The sequence below is a fragment of the Octopus sinensis genome, linkage group LG11, assembly GCF_006345805.1.
Source record: "Octopus sinensis linkage group LG11, ASM634580v1, whole genome shotgun sequence".
NCBI classification, from domain to species: domain Eukaryota; kingdom Metazoa; phylum Mollusca; class Cephalopoda; order Octopoda; family Octopodidae; genus Octopus; species Octopus sinensis.
In genome coordinates this window covers 52,730,057-52,745,464 of record NC_043007.1, presented here as the reverse complement: position 1 = coordinate 52,745,464, position 15,408 = coordinate 52,730,057, and the positions used below count along the sequence as shown (strand labels likewise).

The 15,408-nt window shown below is 41.2% G+C and overlaps 1 protein-coding gene across 1 annotated transcript in view; it reads left to right on the top strand.

Annotated features, from left to right (window-relative positions):
- Nucleotides 1-15,408, top strand: part of LOC115217636 (vacuolar protein sorting-associated protein 54) — a gene marked incomplete at its 5' end in the record, with an annotated part of 299,488 nt that overhangs the window by 268,639 nt on the left and 15,441 nt on the right. The window contains one exon of the mRNA XM_029787388.2: nucleotides 2,642-2,736. Within this exon, the coding sequence (XP_029643248.2) occupies nucleotides 2,642-2,736 (95 nt within the window). The remainder of the gene's footprint in view (nucleotides 1-2,641; nucleotides 2,737-15,408) is intronic.

Here is a 15,408-nt window from a genome sequence, read left to right as displayed (position 1 = left end):
TCCACAGAGAAATCACAAAAAAATATAAAGTAGTTCCTAGAAGCACTCTTAAAACAATCAACTTAGACACTAAGAAAATTATGACTGATTACAATATAGATGATATATCAGAACCTTTTACACCTATTAGACTTTGTATTACAATTAAGGACCATAAGGCTAACTTCTTAAGTAACACCCAAGTTAGATTAATGTGCCCCAATAAATCAGATTTAGGAAAACTCAGCAAAGCAATTTTAGATAAGTACTTAGGACAAAAATTAAATTTGAATTATAGACTAATACCCAAAATGCAATTTTCCAAGAATTTTACATTTCAGTTAACACTACCACCATCACCGTTATTGTTGTTGTTGCTGTTGCTGGTAATAGCAGCAGTACTTATTATTATTATTATTATTCAGTAGTTTTATTTTTATAGCGTGCTTTCACTTCACTACCGAGCGCAGCTCTGTGTGCCTTGGGTATGTGCTGTGATTTGTTGTGATGCTCTGATGGTTATTGTATGGAAAGTGTTCTGCGTAGGATGTGTGCAGTGCCTAGTAGTGCAATTTTCTGTATGTTATATGTGTTTGTAAGTCCTGGTGTTTTTGTTATGTATTTGTCTGAATATTATTATTATTATTATTATATTATTATTATTATTATCATCATCATTACAACTATCACCATTACTATAACTATTATTATCATTGTCCATTTAAAACAGGTTTGAATTTATCGATGCTTTGGCAATACTAAAGCTATTTTGGTGACACAGATTGTGTGTCACTATAAATGCTATGACCTGCTTTTGTTTTCCCCTTTCTTGAGTGGCCCTAAGTTGTTGTATGGGTGTTTCTATAGCATGGTGTATACCATTTTCTATAAGTAGAGACAGGTGGATTTTTTTTTTTTTTAGTAGAAATTTTTGGAGTTTTGTTAGGCATCTGTCTTTGGTTTTAACATCCTACACAATGGTACAAATTTTTCTGGCTAGGCAGTATGGGATATTACGTTTTGTATGTGTTGGATGGCATGATTTAAAGTTCAGGTATTGATGTATGTCTGTGTGTTTATAGTTTATATCAGTAGTGATGGTGGTGTCACTTTTAATTACCATTATGCCTACAAACGGTAATTTGGAACTATACATCTCGTTTGCATATTGGAGCGTTGGGTGTAGGTTGTTCAAGAGAATGTTAAATTCTTCCTGAGTATCTAGAGATTTTATCCAGATTATGCACACACACACACATGTGTATATGTTTATGCATTTATTTATTGTTTTTATTCATTTATTTACTTGTATACCCCTATTTTCATCCTGTTTAGTACTATGTCGGTTAGTCTTTTCTGTCTTCCTCTTTTTTCTCTCGATCACATTCTCTTTCTTCCTTTTTTCTTTCCACCACTAGCTTGCTCACTTTCTACTTCCTTCTCTAAATACTTAGAAATTACCTCATCTTGAATCTAACTTCAGATATTTCAATATCTGTAACAGAATGCAATAAAGTGTTCCTTAGATGATTCATTGCAGATGATCCAGATGCACTTGAAATATCCAATGCTGTGTTCCAGTTAACTACAATGGTGAAACATATGTAGGATCTAAATGTTTATACTGGTGGTTATCTTAATTTGCACTGTATATATATATATCATGTATTGTCTTTACAAACAAAATATTGTGTTGAATCAAAAATTTTGCAATATTTTTTATAACTTATTTGCTTTATTTGTCAAGTTACAACAAAAGCAGCCTAACATTCAAAGTAGAGGCCATCATGTTGTGCTGTCTGAAGCCACCTTTTTGTCAGTTCTTTGTTCCCATGCTGAAACCAGTTCTTGTCTAAGGCAAAGAACTCATTCACTGCAGCTTCCTCCTCATTTTGGTTGATGAACCATTGCAAATGCAAGAAGTGAGCCATGGATCAGAACAAGTAATAATCTGAGGGAGCTAGGTCTAAACTATACGCTAGTTGTGGCATATAGTCCAGACCTAGCTCCCTTGGATTATTACTTGTTCTGAGCCTTGGCTCATTAGGTGTGGCATCAGTTCAATTCCCTCAAGTTCCAGGAGTTTATTCTAGGTTGTTTGAGTGGTATGAGCTTGTTTTGTGTTAACCAATGCAGGGTATTTTTGTGGTATACTGGCATACATCCACTCCAGTTGTTTGGAATATAGTTTGGCATCAATGGTTTGACTGTCCAGAACAAATTCATAGTGAATTATCCCCTTGTAATTCCACCAGATGCAGAGCATCACCTTGTGTTCGAAATGCCTGTTTGGCAACATGTTTTGGAAGATGTCCCTTGGTTAACCACTGCTTATACATGTTAGGATTGTGGAAAAATATTTCCTTTGTTATTACTTGTTCCAATCCATGGTTCACTTTCTGTGCTTAAGGAGTTCTTTGCTTTGAAGAAAAAGAACTGGTATTAATGTAAGATTAAAGAATTGGCAGAAAGGTGGCTTCAGATGATACAACACAATGGCCTCTACTTTGAATGCTAGAATGCTTTTGTCATAACTTGACAGATAAAGGCAAGAAATTACCAAAATATTACTAAATTTTGACTCAACACAAAACATTTTGTTACTGCAGAATCAGCTAAAAGAGAATGCCTGCAACAATATAAGTGACTTTTTATATTCCAGAGTATCTTTCAACGAATTCATAATAATTTTGTGACTCTTTTAAGACAACAATTACTGGTACTGAATGTCACAAATGATGGTGGACCACAGAATGGGTATGTTTATAATTTTATTAATATATAACATATGCACTTTAAATTTTCCATTTATCTACTTGTATTAGTATTCAACCCTCTTTCTTTCCCTCTCTTTCAACCTCTTGTGCTAAAATACTGTTTCTATCATTTTGCAATCTTCACACATCCATCCTGGTTCTTCTATCATTGCTTTCTCTTTTGTTCACTTCATCATAGGTTAGTAAGGATACTTTAGTCTTATGGGATATAAATCAACCTTACACGATAAAATACCTCCAGGACACTCTGTAACACTGTTAATAAATGAACAAAGTCATTCTAGAGTTGAAAAGACTCTTTAGTCTAGTTGACAACTCTACTATGTGTGTGTGTGTGTACATACATACATACACATATAACAGTTCATATATTGCTTTCATTTATGTTCGAAAAAAAAGAGAGTACTTGTAAAACTTTTTCATTATGTCAAATCATAAAGTAGCTAATAAAAGAAGTACATTTACGTGAAAGCACCCACTACACTCACGGAGTGGTTGGCGTTAGGAAGGGCATCCAGCTGTAGAAACACTGCCAGATCTGACTGGGCCTGATGAAGCCTTCCGGCTTCACAGACCCCAGGTGAACCGTCCAACCCATGCTAGCATGGAAAACGGACGCTAAACGATGATGATGATGATGATACTTGCATGTGTTTTATAAATCTGTGTATATATATGTATGTAGATACATACACATATATGTATATATATGTGTGTGTATGTATCTTCCCTAACTGACCCCCCTCTTTCAAATGAGTCCACAACGTACAAGACCTTGGTCCACAGCTTCTTCCCTAACCCAACCTCCCAACCCAGCTCATTCCACTTCTCCCGCCCACGATGCTGCACTTGCCCTTACCTCTCCAACACCACCCTCCTCACCAGCACCCATCATTGACCCTATCTCATCACCAACTCCTTCACCTGCACTTCTACCAATGTCATCTACTGCATCTTCTGCTCTCTCTGCCCTTCTCCATACATTGGGCAAACTTGGTTGACTGGTTCACGGAACACCTCCGAGACATCCAGCTCGGCAATGACACCCCGGTCTCGTGCCATTTCTGCTCTACTGGTCACTCTTTGCAACACCTGTCTTGTGTTCGAATTCTCTTTGCACAGGGGCCATCCAGACTTCCGTTTGCACCGTGAACAGGGATTAATCTTCTCTCTTCGCTCCTTTGCGCCACATGGGCACAACTCTCCTCCCCTCTTCATCTAACCTCTCCCCCTCACACCTACTTCCACCCACCCCTCCTCTGTTGCTCCGACTCCTATTTCTTCTCTTCACTCCTACTCTCCTTTTCTTTTCACTCCTACCCACCTTCTCCCTTCACCCCTTCATCATCACCCCCCCATGTAAACCCACCCATACACAATCCAACCACACCTCACCCTTGCTTTCCCCACTCTTGCCTCCCCCACCCCCAACACCATCACACCACCATACCACACAACACTACATCACATCACAATGCACACACTAGAACTGACCACTTCCCAGCCCCACATACACACACGCACACGTCAAGGTCACCAGCCCTCTTTCACATGCACATACATACTCTCTTGTACACATGCATGCACACCTTCGTTTGGGATCACCACTACTTTATTATCTCCCCTTCTTCCTAGCTCTCCTGTGTGACCCCTCTGTCCGGTATTCACCATGATAGATCACTAGCCACTACACATTCTTTATTTTCTCTCCTTGTTTCTTTCTGTGGAAGAGGGTAGGCTCGAAACATTAAAGACTTCTTCACTTCCCAAGCGTTAAACTAATACATCTGTTTGTTGTCTACGCCACCTGTCTTCATCTTTTGTTTTTTTGTGAATTCTCCCTATATATATATATATATATATATATATATATATATTCTATATATAAAACTGAAATGCGTTTCCACCGCTTGGATCGCTTTCAAGGCCACTACATCCCGTCCAATTGACTCCAAAATTTACAGGGACATGTAAAATGAGGTGACGATGCCCGTGGGCTACCTTAGAAATCCCTATCTTAAAAGGTGTCGTTGCTAGGGCCAAAAACCCACTTTGACAAGTCCACTCCCGTTCTTTAATGTATCTGTCTTCCTCAACTCACTCTCGCTATTTCCTCTCTTCCCAGCACTTTTTCACTCGCTCTATTTCCTACCTTCCCATCACTTCGGCGTTCTTTTATGTATCTCTCTGCATTCATAGAGAGAATTACCATCGCCACCACCAACACACAATCATGACAACAAATATTATGAATCTCGTCATCGCATTCTATTGTCTGCCTTTCAACGAGCCGATGAAGCAAATACAAACAGAACACACTAACAAGCGTTCATGTTCTGGTGATAACATAGGTTTTTCATATCTATTACATTTTAACATTTATTTAGAACCCTGCAAATTTTTCGTGCTAAATTTTCATTTTTTACTACTTTATTATTTTTTCTTAAATTGATGCTTTTATTAAAATTAATTCTAATTGTCTGGGTCAACAGTTCGTTTCCTCGGAGGATATGGAAATTCCTATTACCCGTCAGAGAAATAACTCCAGCAGCTCACAACTATTTGAACAAACACAAGGTTACCTGCTTACCAGTCGAATTCAGCGTCAACGCTCACGTGTGACAGAGACTCCAACACACACACACACACACACACATATATATATAATGTGTGCATTATGTGGTCGGTTGAGCTGAAAATACGCAGACCTATGTTAAAAGTGCTGGCAAGTCTGCATGACAACTATTTTTTTCCTCAAATGAAACGCGTGACCTCTAGGACAAAATTCCTCATCTTATAAAATGTGGCCCCAGTACACCCGAATGAAATTGGGTTATATTAACCAAAATGTGAAAATGGGGCTGGAAGGGGATTAAAATTTAAGGAGCGGGTGTTTAGGAATTCTCTGTTACATCAAGCTAAAAAATTTGCGCCAGCCTTTTAATCGTCAATGTGTTGCCGTCCATGATGAAGAAGTTTTGAATGCTTGCTATGGTGAGTCTACTGTCATGAGAAAGAATCTCTTCAAAACTTGGTGTTTAGGGATTTTCTTTTACATCAAGTTCAAAATATTATGCCAGCCGTTAACTTTCAAAACATTGCTGTCCGTCGTTAAGAAATGCCAGCCATGGTGACTCTACTATCCTCACATTCTATCCCTTCAAACTTTGGTTTCCAATATTTTATTATTTTTATTCAGCTCGCAAGATCATCTGTCCTTTTTAAATGTTAGTGTTTTGCTGTCTGCCTTGAAGCAGACCTTTCCGTTGTTACTGCCTGATATTTATGATTGACCTTTCTAAATATTTTATTTCTCAACTTACTCAAGATCTTTTGTTGTTTATAAATGGGAGAGAGATAGATAAAGATAGAGAGTAAGAGAAAGCGAGGGAGAGTCCGAGAGAAAGGAAGAGTAAGAGAGTGGGGAAAGTGAGAGAGAAACAAAGAGGGAGAATCATCAGCATCATCATCGTCGTTTAACGTGCTAGCACGGGTTGGACAGTTTGCCCGGGGTCTGGGAAGCCAGAAGGCTGCACCAGGCTCCAGTCTGATCTGGCGGTGTTTCTATAGGTGGATGCCCTTCCTAACGCCAACCACTCTGTGAGCGTAGTGGGTGCTATTTACGTGCCGCCGGCACAGGCAGCGGCCACGATCGGTTGGTGCTTTTTACGTGCCACCTGCACAGAAGCCAGTCAAGGCGGCGCTGCAATTGGCCATGTTCGGATGGTGCTTTTTACGTGCTGAAAGGAAGCAAGAGAAAGTAACAACCACACTCTTACCCGCGCGTAGAGCGGGTCACCTTCAGCTAGTATATATATATATTTGGGTTTCGGTGTGTATATATATACATATATATTTATGTATGTATATTAATAGTAACGGTATGACAACAAAATAATGAATGAGACCTTGATATTATGTAAATGGAGGAATTTGTCTATAATATAATATGTGACACAAGGTGGCAACAAAAATAGTCACCTTGTGCAACAATACACTGGTCCTAGCATTCCAGCCACTTTTGGAATCCAGCCTGAAAGTCATTTTCTGTAAGTGAGCTGAGGACCTTCTGCAATTCACTCTAGAACTCAATAACACTGTTAAAAGGGTGACCTTTGAGCTACATTTTCATCTTGGGGAAGAGCTGGAAATTTGCAGGTGCTAGATCTGACAAATAGGGTGGGTGTGGAAATGATACCATGTTTTTAGTGAAAAACTCACAAGTGAGGAGAGCTCAGTAACAGGGTGCCTGCATTGTCATCATGTAGAATCCAATTCTCCATGCACTGCAGATCCAGTCGCTTTCACCAAATAGCCTCCCTCAAATGCTTCAAAACATTGCAGTAGTACTTGATTGATATTCTGGCCCTGGGGGATGAATTCTTGTTGCACAATACCACATTTCCAGAGGTGATCTTTGAGACAGGTCTTGCAGATCCTTCATTGTCTTCCAGGGATGTTCTTCCACTTTTGAAGTGCCCAGGCTACTCAAAACATTGCGTACGACGCATTGCTTCATTGCCATAAGCTTGCCAAAACATGCTCAGTGTCACTATAACAGACTTCCCAAGTTTAACACAAAATTTCCCTGTTGGCTCTTTGTTCCTGTCCATGATAAAATTGCAGACTACAGCATACGCATGATCACAAAAACACAAATTTCACAACTTTTGAAGTAAACAGCGATGTCACTCAGCACACTGCCTGATGAAGGTCACTGCTAGTTCCCACTGCATATGCAAACGAGTCCTGCCATCTGATGGTGCACTACAGAACTCAACTGGGAACTTTTTGATACCACCTTGTGTATATGTATGTGCTTGTAGTTAGGGATATAGTCCAAGCTGTTTCCTCATGAAGCACACCAGCATGTTCCAATACTTCAGAATTGTATGTAGTTGTTATATTTTTGTGACACATGCATAAGAGTTGAAAAATATTGGAAATTTTTAGTCATTACATATCAAAACATTATGTGTTTCATTTCCTGATACGAGTTACAGAGGTGTACATATAGAAAAAATGTATAAGATATCTAGTAGAAATTCATCAGACAGAAAATCTAAATAATACAAAATTTGCATTTAGATGAAACTTTAATTCATAGTCTAAATAATAATCGGGAGTCATTTAAATAGTTAGGAGAATAGAGTAAAAAAAGTCAAAATAGAAAGAGGGAATTAGAGATAGAGACAATGCATACATATGCATGTATATAAATATATTGTTGCATTCAACATATACACATATACATACATGCAAATATTTACAAGCCTCCATTTTCAGGGAAGAGATCTATGCAAATATATACATGATTACATACACACACACACACACACACACACACACACACACACACACACACACACACACACACACACACACACACACATAAACATGCATACATGTATATAGTCACATGTGAACATACATTAAGTATATGTGTATATACATTTGTACTCATACATATGTGTACATACACACATGCACACACATAATATATACCTATATACATGTGCAGATATACATACATAATCATATGCACAGTAACAAAACCCCTTCATAAATGTATATAAATACACTTACATAAATTCATACATTATTACATATGCTTTCACTTACATTTAAAGACTCATGCACATTCACGCATCAATATGTACACAGATATAAGCTAAGGATTTTTCTCATTTTTTAAATCACCTCATTCATTCATTTATCTAACCCATCATACTAACATGTATTATCATAACCTGTAACTATTTAATTCTTCAAATAGCCTTCAAACCATAATTCCCTAAAATCTTAGTTCTCTGTCCCTGTTTCATAATGTTTTCACTATTGTTCTCTAAAATTTGTATGCATTCTTGTTTTACTTATGTCTCACTGTTGCCATGTCTCTCTTCCCAATGATAGTAAACTGACCATTGCTTGTCTACGATGTGCCTGTCCATTTCTGCCCCCACCACCTATACCAGAAATCTAATCTTAATACTGGAAACCCCTACAGAAGCTCTGCCTCGCTTCTGTACCAGAAGACATGCGTATCTTCGTCCCTCCTTCCCTGCCACTAACAATTGCCCACACTACTGCGTGCACCAAAAGGTGATATATTACTTTAGGGAATTATTAGTAAATTAACAAACCACCTACCTGTTTCTCCCTATATATAATGGACTAACCAATAGCAGATCATATATATAATTAATTAATTTATACACTGACCTATTTATATTTGCAACAGTAATGCTTAGATTTACAATGCTACTCACTACCAATAGCGACAACAATTTTAACTTGTTTGAATGATGGTAGGTTAAAGCGAGATCAACTGATGTGACATGTCTGTTACCAAACGATTATGGAAGCCTTCTTTTCAGGTGCCCAATACCATCTCTCCTGTCTATGTTCCCTCTCACACCCCTTACCCAGTTCTCAGGGTTGCCACTGTTTGTAGGCACAGTGAAAAGTAGGTCTAGTGAGATTGTTGAGCTGCTTGAATGGAGGCATGTTGATGTATGCTGCATCCAAGGGGTAAGGTGGAGAGGAACTTCAGTCAGGTTCCTCACAGGCAAGACACATAGTTATAAAATCTTCTGGGAAGCTAACAGTGATAGGGTGGTGTGGGCATACTTCTCGCAGAGAAATGGGTGGATAAGATCATAGAGGTAATCAGAGTGAGTGATAGAGTGCATAAGCTCATGCTAGTCTTGCAGAATAACATAGTGTCACTTATCTCTGCCCATGCCCCATAAGTAGGCCTACCAAATGAAAAGAGGACCATTTTTATTATACATTATTTACATTTGACGGTTATTTGTCCTCATCTTGTATCTTGTTGGATTCTCTTTCTATCATCATCTCTTGTTATTTTCCTAAGTAATGAAGATAACCTCTCTGATTTTGTTATTTAGTTGATGTTTTTTCCAACGGTTGTAATGGATCCTTTCATGGACGAGGGCATGTCCTGCCCTTTCCGCTACACTTTATGAATCCACTGGTGGTATTAGCTTTGAGTCTCTACATCTACACAGGAAAGTTAAATGGTTTGAAAGATGAGCTAGTTTTCCATGGAGTTTCTCTATATGTCTCCATTGAAGTCTAATGTTAGCTCTGTACCAATTAGATAATACAGTTCTATATTTAAGAGATGAGGAATATCCTTCAAATGTAAATAATGTTCATAATTCCTCATCTCTTAAATATAGAACTGCATTTTTATTATATTTTCCTGCAAACTACCTCTAAGACAAATGACAAGGATCTCATCTTTGTGGCTGGGGACTTCAGTGGGCTTGTCAGACAGCAGCTTGGTATTTTCCATGGTGTACATGGGGTGGGGGCATGGAATTGGTTCACAAAGAGGGAACAAGACTACTGGAGTTCTGTGATGCAAATAACCTATTGATCTGCAACAGAAACTTCAGGAAGCTGACCAGCCACCTGATAACCTACCAATCAGGTGGCTACACTCACCAGATCAATTACATTCTCATTAGGCAGCAGGATGCATGGCTGCTCTTAAATACATAGACCCTCCTTAGTGAAAAATGTATTCCCCAGCATAGACTAGTCATTAGTGATTCTAGACTCTGGGCCAGAAGGATACCAAGAAGAAGACCAGTCTGAAAAAGAAGGTTTTGGAAGCTTAAGGACTCTTCATGTGTTCAGAGATTTAGGGACATCTTAATTGAGAAATTTGATGAGAGGGAGGAGAAGTTACAAACTTGTGACATAGAGGGCAACTGGGAATTCCTGCAGGACAGCTTGCTGAGAGCCACAGAGCAAATCTGTAGCTAGTACAAAGTCCCAACCGGACTTAGGGTAACATGGTGGTGGAACAATGCGGTAGACTGGGCCATTAGTGCAAAGAAATAGGCCTGGAAGAGTGGGAGTAGTTGGGAACTGTATCAGATAGCAAGGAAGGAAGCTAGCAGACAGGTGTATCAAGCCAAGGGAGAAGTAGAAAAGAAGAAATTTGCCTATGTTCAGTGGCATGAGGACCAAAGAACTGAAGTATTTTGGATTGCAAGACAGTGTGTGAGAGAAAATTGTGATGTCATAGGAGAAATGTGTCCGCATGGATGATGGTGCACTTGCATTTAATGATTCTGGCTTGGAAATGCCATTATAAAAAATTGCCGAACGTGGAGAATGAATGGGAGGGGAAGAGTCTGCCAAATGTTGACCCAATTGAGGGACCAGTTACCTGAATCAACAGTACCTTGGTAGATAAAGCAATTAAGGATTTGAAGACAGGGATAGCCCCTAGTCCATCAGAAATCACTGCTGAGATGCTTAAAATCAGGTGGTTCATGAAGGAGTCATACCAATGACTGGTGCAACAGCACCATAGTTAACTGCTACAAAGGTAAAGGTGATGCATTAGATACAAATAATTACAGAAGTATCAAGTTGTTGGATCAGGTAATGAAAGTCATGGTGAGCATCATAGCCCAACTAATTAGGGAGAGAATTAGTTTAGACGAGATGCAGTTTGGGTTTGTGCCAGGGAAAAGCACCACTGATGCTATATTTCTGGTAAGACAGCTGCAGGAGAAATTCCGAGCCAAAGATAAACCTTTGTACTTGGCCTTTGTTGAGCTGGAGAAAGCCTTTGACAGGGACCCCTGATCCCTTATCTGGTGGTCAATGTGGAAATTAGGGATAGACAAGTGGTTGGTAAGAGCTGTACAAGCCATAAGGTGGGGGTTGGCAATGAGTATAGTGAAGAATTCCAGGCAGAAGTAGGGGTTCACCAAGGATCAGTCCTCAGCCCCTCTTGTTCATCATAGTCCTCCAGACAATAACAGATGAATTTAAGACAGGATCCCCCTGGGAGCTCCTCTATGCTGATGACCTTCTTCTTATAGCTGTATCACTACCAGAACTAGAGAAGTTCCAGGTATGGAAGCAAGGTCTAGAATCAAAGGCCCTTAGAGCTAACCTCGTAAAAACCAAAGTCTTCGAAAGTAAGAAGGCAGGCAAATCACAAATCCCTTTAGGCCCTGCATGATCTGTAGAAAAGGCACAGGTAGAAACTCCATAAGATTTTGACACATAAAAGGTGCAGCAATATCAGAGGAAGGTTAACAGGAGAAGCTTTTGTATGTGGAAAATGCACAGGTGTAATAAACACTGAAAATGTGCAGAAAATAGACTCCATCAACTGCAAGTGGAGGGGAGCAAGCTAGAGGTAGTAACTTCCGTTATCTAGGTGACCAAGTTAGTTGTGGAAGGGGATGCTCTGAGAGTGTAGCTGTGAGAATAAGATTAGGCTGGGCAAAGTTCAAAGAGCTCCTACCTCTGCTGGCAACTAAGGGCCTCTCCCTCAGAGTGAAAGGCAGATTATATGATGCCTGTGTGCGAACAGCCTTGCTACATAGTAGTGAAACATGGGCTGCGACAGCTGAGGACATGCATAAGCTTGAAAGAAATGAAGCCAGTATGCAATGTCAGTGTGCATGTTCAACAGAGTGTAAGCACCTTGAGAGAAAAGTTAGGCATCAGATGTGGTGTAGAAGAGATGACTGCCCTGGTATGGTCATGTGATGCATGTAGACGAGGACTGCTGTGTAAAGAACCTGTGGTAGAGGAAGACCCAGGAAGCCATGGGTAAAAGTGGTGAAACATGATCTTTGAACTTTGAGTCTCAGAGGCAATGACTAGTGACTGAGACCTTTGGCGATATGCTGTGCTTGAGAAGACCCGTCGAGCTGAGTGAAATCATAGTCATGGCTGATATTTGTATTACATAACTGGCACCCATGCCAGTAGAACGTGAAGAGCACCATTGGAGCATGGGGTCTCATGGAGGCAAAGTGGTTGAGTTCCTTTCAAGCATTGGGCCTCATAGAAGCAAAAGTGGCTGAGTTCCTTTTGAGTGTTGGGCCTCATGGAGGCAAAGTGACTGAGTTCCTTTTGAACATTGTGCCTCGTGGAAGCAAAGTGACTGAGTTCCTTTTGAGCATTGCACCTCATGGAGGCAAATTGGCTGAGTTCCTTTCAAGTGATAGTCCTCACAGAGGCAAAGTGACTGAGCTCCTTTTGAGTGTTGGGTCTCATTGAGACAATGACTGAGACCTTTGGCATTATGTTGTGGCAGATACCGGTGTCACGCAAATGGCACCTGTGCTGGTGGCACATAAAAGCACCAATTATGCCAAATCAGACTGGAGTCTGATGTACCCTTCCAGCTTAGCAGCCCTGGTCAAACCATCCAACCCATGCCAGCAAGGCCAATGGATGTTAATTGATGATGATGATATAGATACATTATCTTGACAAGTAAAATAGTATACGGGCAATTTTCAAAACATTGACAAAAATACTTACAAAGGCAAAAGGTAATAAACATATACAAATAAACTATACAAACTTGTTAGTATGCTACTACACACTCACTCACACACACACACAAAGTTGTATAAGCATATATATATATATATATATATAGAGGTCATAAGCCAACTAATTAGAGAGAGAGTTAGTTTAGATGAGATGCAATTTGGGTTCATGCCAGGGAAAAGTACCACTGATGCTATATTCCTGGTAAGGCAGCTGCAGGAGAAATACCTAGCCAAAGATAAGCCCCTGTACCTGGCTTTTGTTGACATGGAGAAAGCCTTTGACAGGGTCCCCCGATCCCTCATATGGTGGTCAATGAGGAAACTAGGAATAGATGAATGGTTAGTGAGAGCTGTGCAAGCCATGTACAGGGACGCTGCTAGTAAGGTGAGGGTTGGCAATGAGTACAGTGAAGAATTCCGGGTAGAGGTAGGGGTCCACCAAGGCTCAGTCCTCAGCCCCCTCCTATTTATCATAGTCCTCCAGGCAATAACGGAGGAATTCAAGACAGGATGCCCCTGGGAGCTCCTCTATGCTGATATCAGAACTGGAGAAGAAGTTTCAGGTGTGGAAGCATGGTTTAGAATTGAAGGGCCTTAGAGTCAACCTAGCTAAAACCAAAGTCATAATAAGTAGGAAGGTAGACAAATCACAAACGCCTTCAGGTAGATGGCCCTGCTCGATCTGTAGAAAAGGTGTAGGTAGAAACTCTATAAGATGCACCAAGTGTAAGCTATGGACACATAAGAGGTGCAGCAATGTCATAGGAAGGCTAACTAGGAAGATGGTTTTTGTATGTGGCAGATGCTCGGGAGCATTAACCTCTGAAAATCTGCAGAAAACAACTTCCGTCACTTTCCAGGGGGAAAAACTAGAAGTAGTTGATAGCTTCCGTTATCTTGGTGACCAAGTCAGTAGTGGGGGTGGGTGTGCTGAAAGCGTAACAGCTAGAGTAAGAATAGCCTGGGCAAAGTTTAGGGAGCTCTTACCTCTGTTGGTGACTAAAGGCCTCTCGCTCAGAGTAAAAGGCAGACTGTATGATGCATGTGTACGAACAGCCATGCTACATGGCAGTGAAACATGGGCCGTGACTGCTGAAGACATGCGTAAGCTCGCGAGAAATGAAGCTAGTATGCTCCGTTGGATGTGTAATGTCAGTGTTCACAGTCGACAGAGTGTAAGTACCTTGAGAGAAAAGTTGGACCTAAGAGGCATCAGATGTTGTGTGCAAGAGAGACGATTGCGCTGGTATGGTCATGTGGCGAGAATGGATGAAGATAGGTGTGTGAAAAAGTGCCACACCCTGGCAGTTGAGGGGACCTGTGGAAGAGGTAGACCCAGGAAAACCTGGGTCGAGGTGGTGAAGCACGACCTTCGAACCCTAGGTCTCACCAAGGAAATGACCAGAGACCGAGACCTATGGAAGTATGCTGTGCGTGAGAAGACCCGGCAAGACCAGTGAGAACAATCAAAATCAAATCATATATCAGAAAGCAGGGGTTAAGTGACCCATCCGTTTGTGTCCGCTGTCAGCCTCGTCTGGCACCCGTGCCGGTGATACGTAAAAGCACCATTCACTCATGGCTGTTTGCCAGTTCTGCCTGGCCCCCGTGTCGGTGGCACGTAAAAGCACAATCCGTTAGTGTTCGTTGCCAGCCTCCCCTGGCCCTGTGCCGGTGACACGTAAAAGCACCGTCCGTTTGCCAGCTCTGTCTGGCCCCGTGTCGGTGGCACGTAAAAGCTCCATCCCTTCGTGTCCGTTGCCAGCCTCAGCTGGCCCCCATACCGGTGACACGTAAAAGCACCGTCCGTTCATGGCTGTTTGCCAGCTCTGTCTGGCAACCGTGTTGGTAGCACATAAAAGCACCATCCGTTCGCATCCGTTGCCAGCCTCGGCTGGCCCCCGTGCCGGTGACACGTAAAAGCACCGTCCGTTCGTGACCGTTTGCCAGCTCTGACTGGCCCCGTGTCGGTGGCACGTAAAAGCACCATCCGTTCGTGTCCGTTGCCAGCATCGCCTGGCCCCGGGCCGGTGACACGTAAAAGCACCATCCGTTCATGGCCGTCCGCCAGCTCTGTCTGGCACCTGTGCAGGTGGCACGTAAAAAACACCCACTACACAGTGGTTGGCATTAGGAAGGGCATCCAGCCGTAGAAACACTGCCAGATCTGACTGGGCCTGACGAAGCCTTCCAGCTTCACAGACCCCAGTTGACCCGTCCAACCCATGCTAGCATGGAAAGCGGACGCTAAATGATGATGATGATGATGATGATGATGATATATATGACTAAGCCAAGTGGGATTG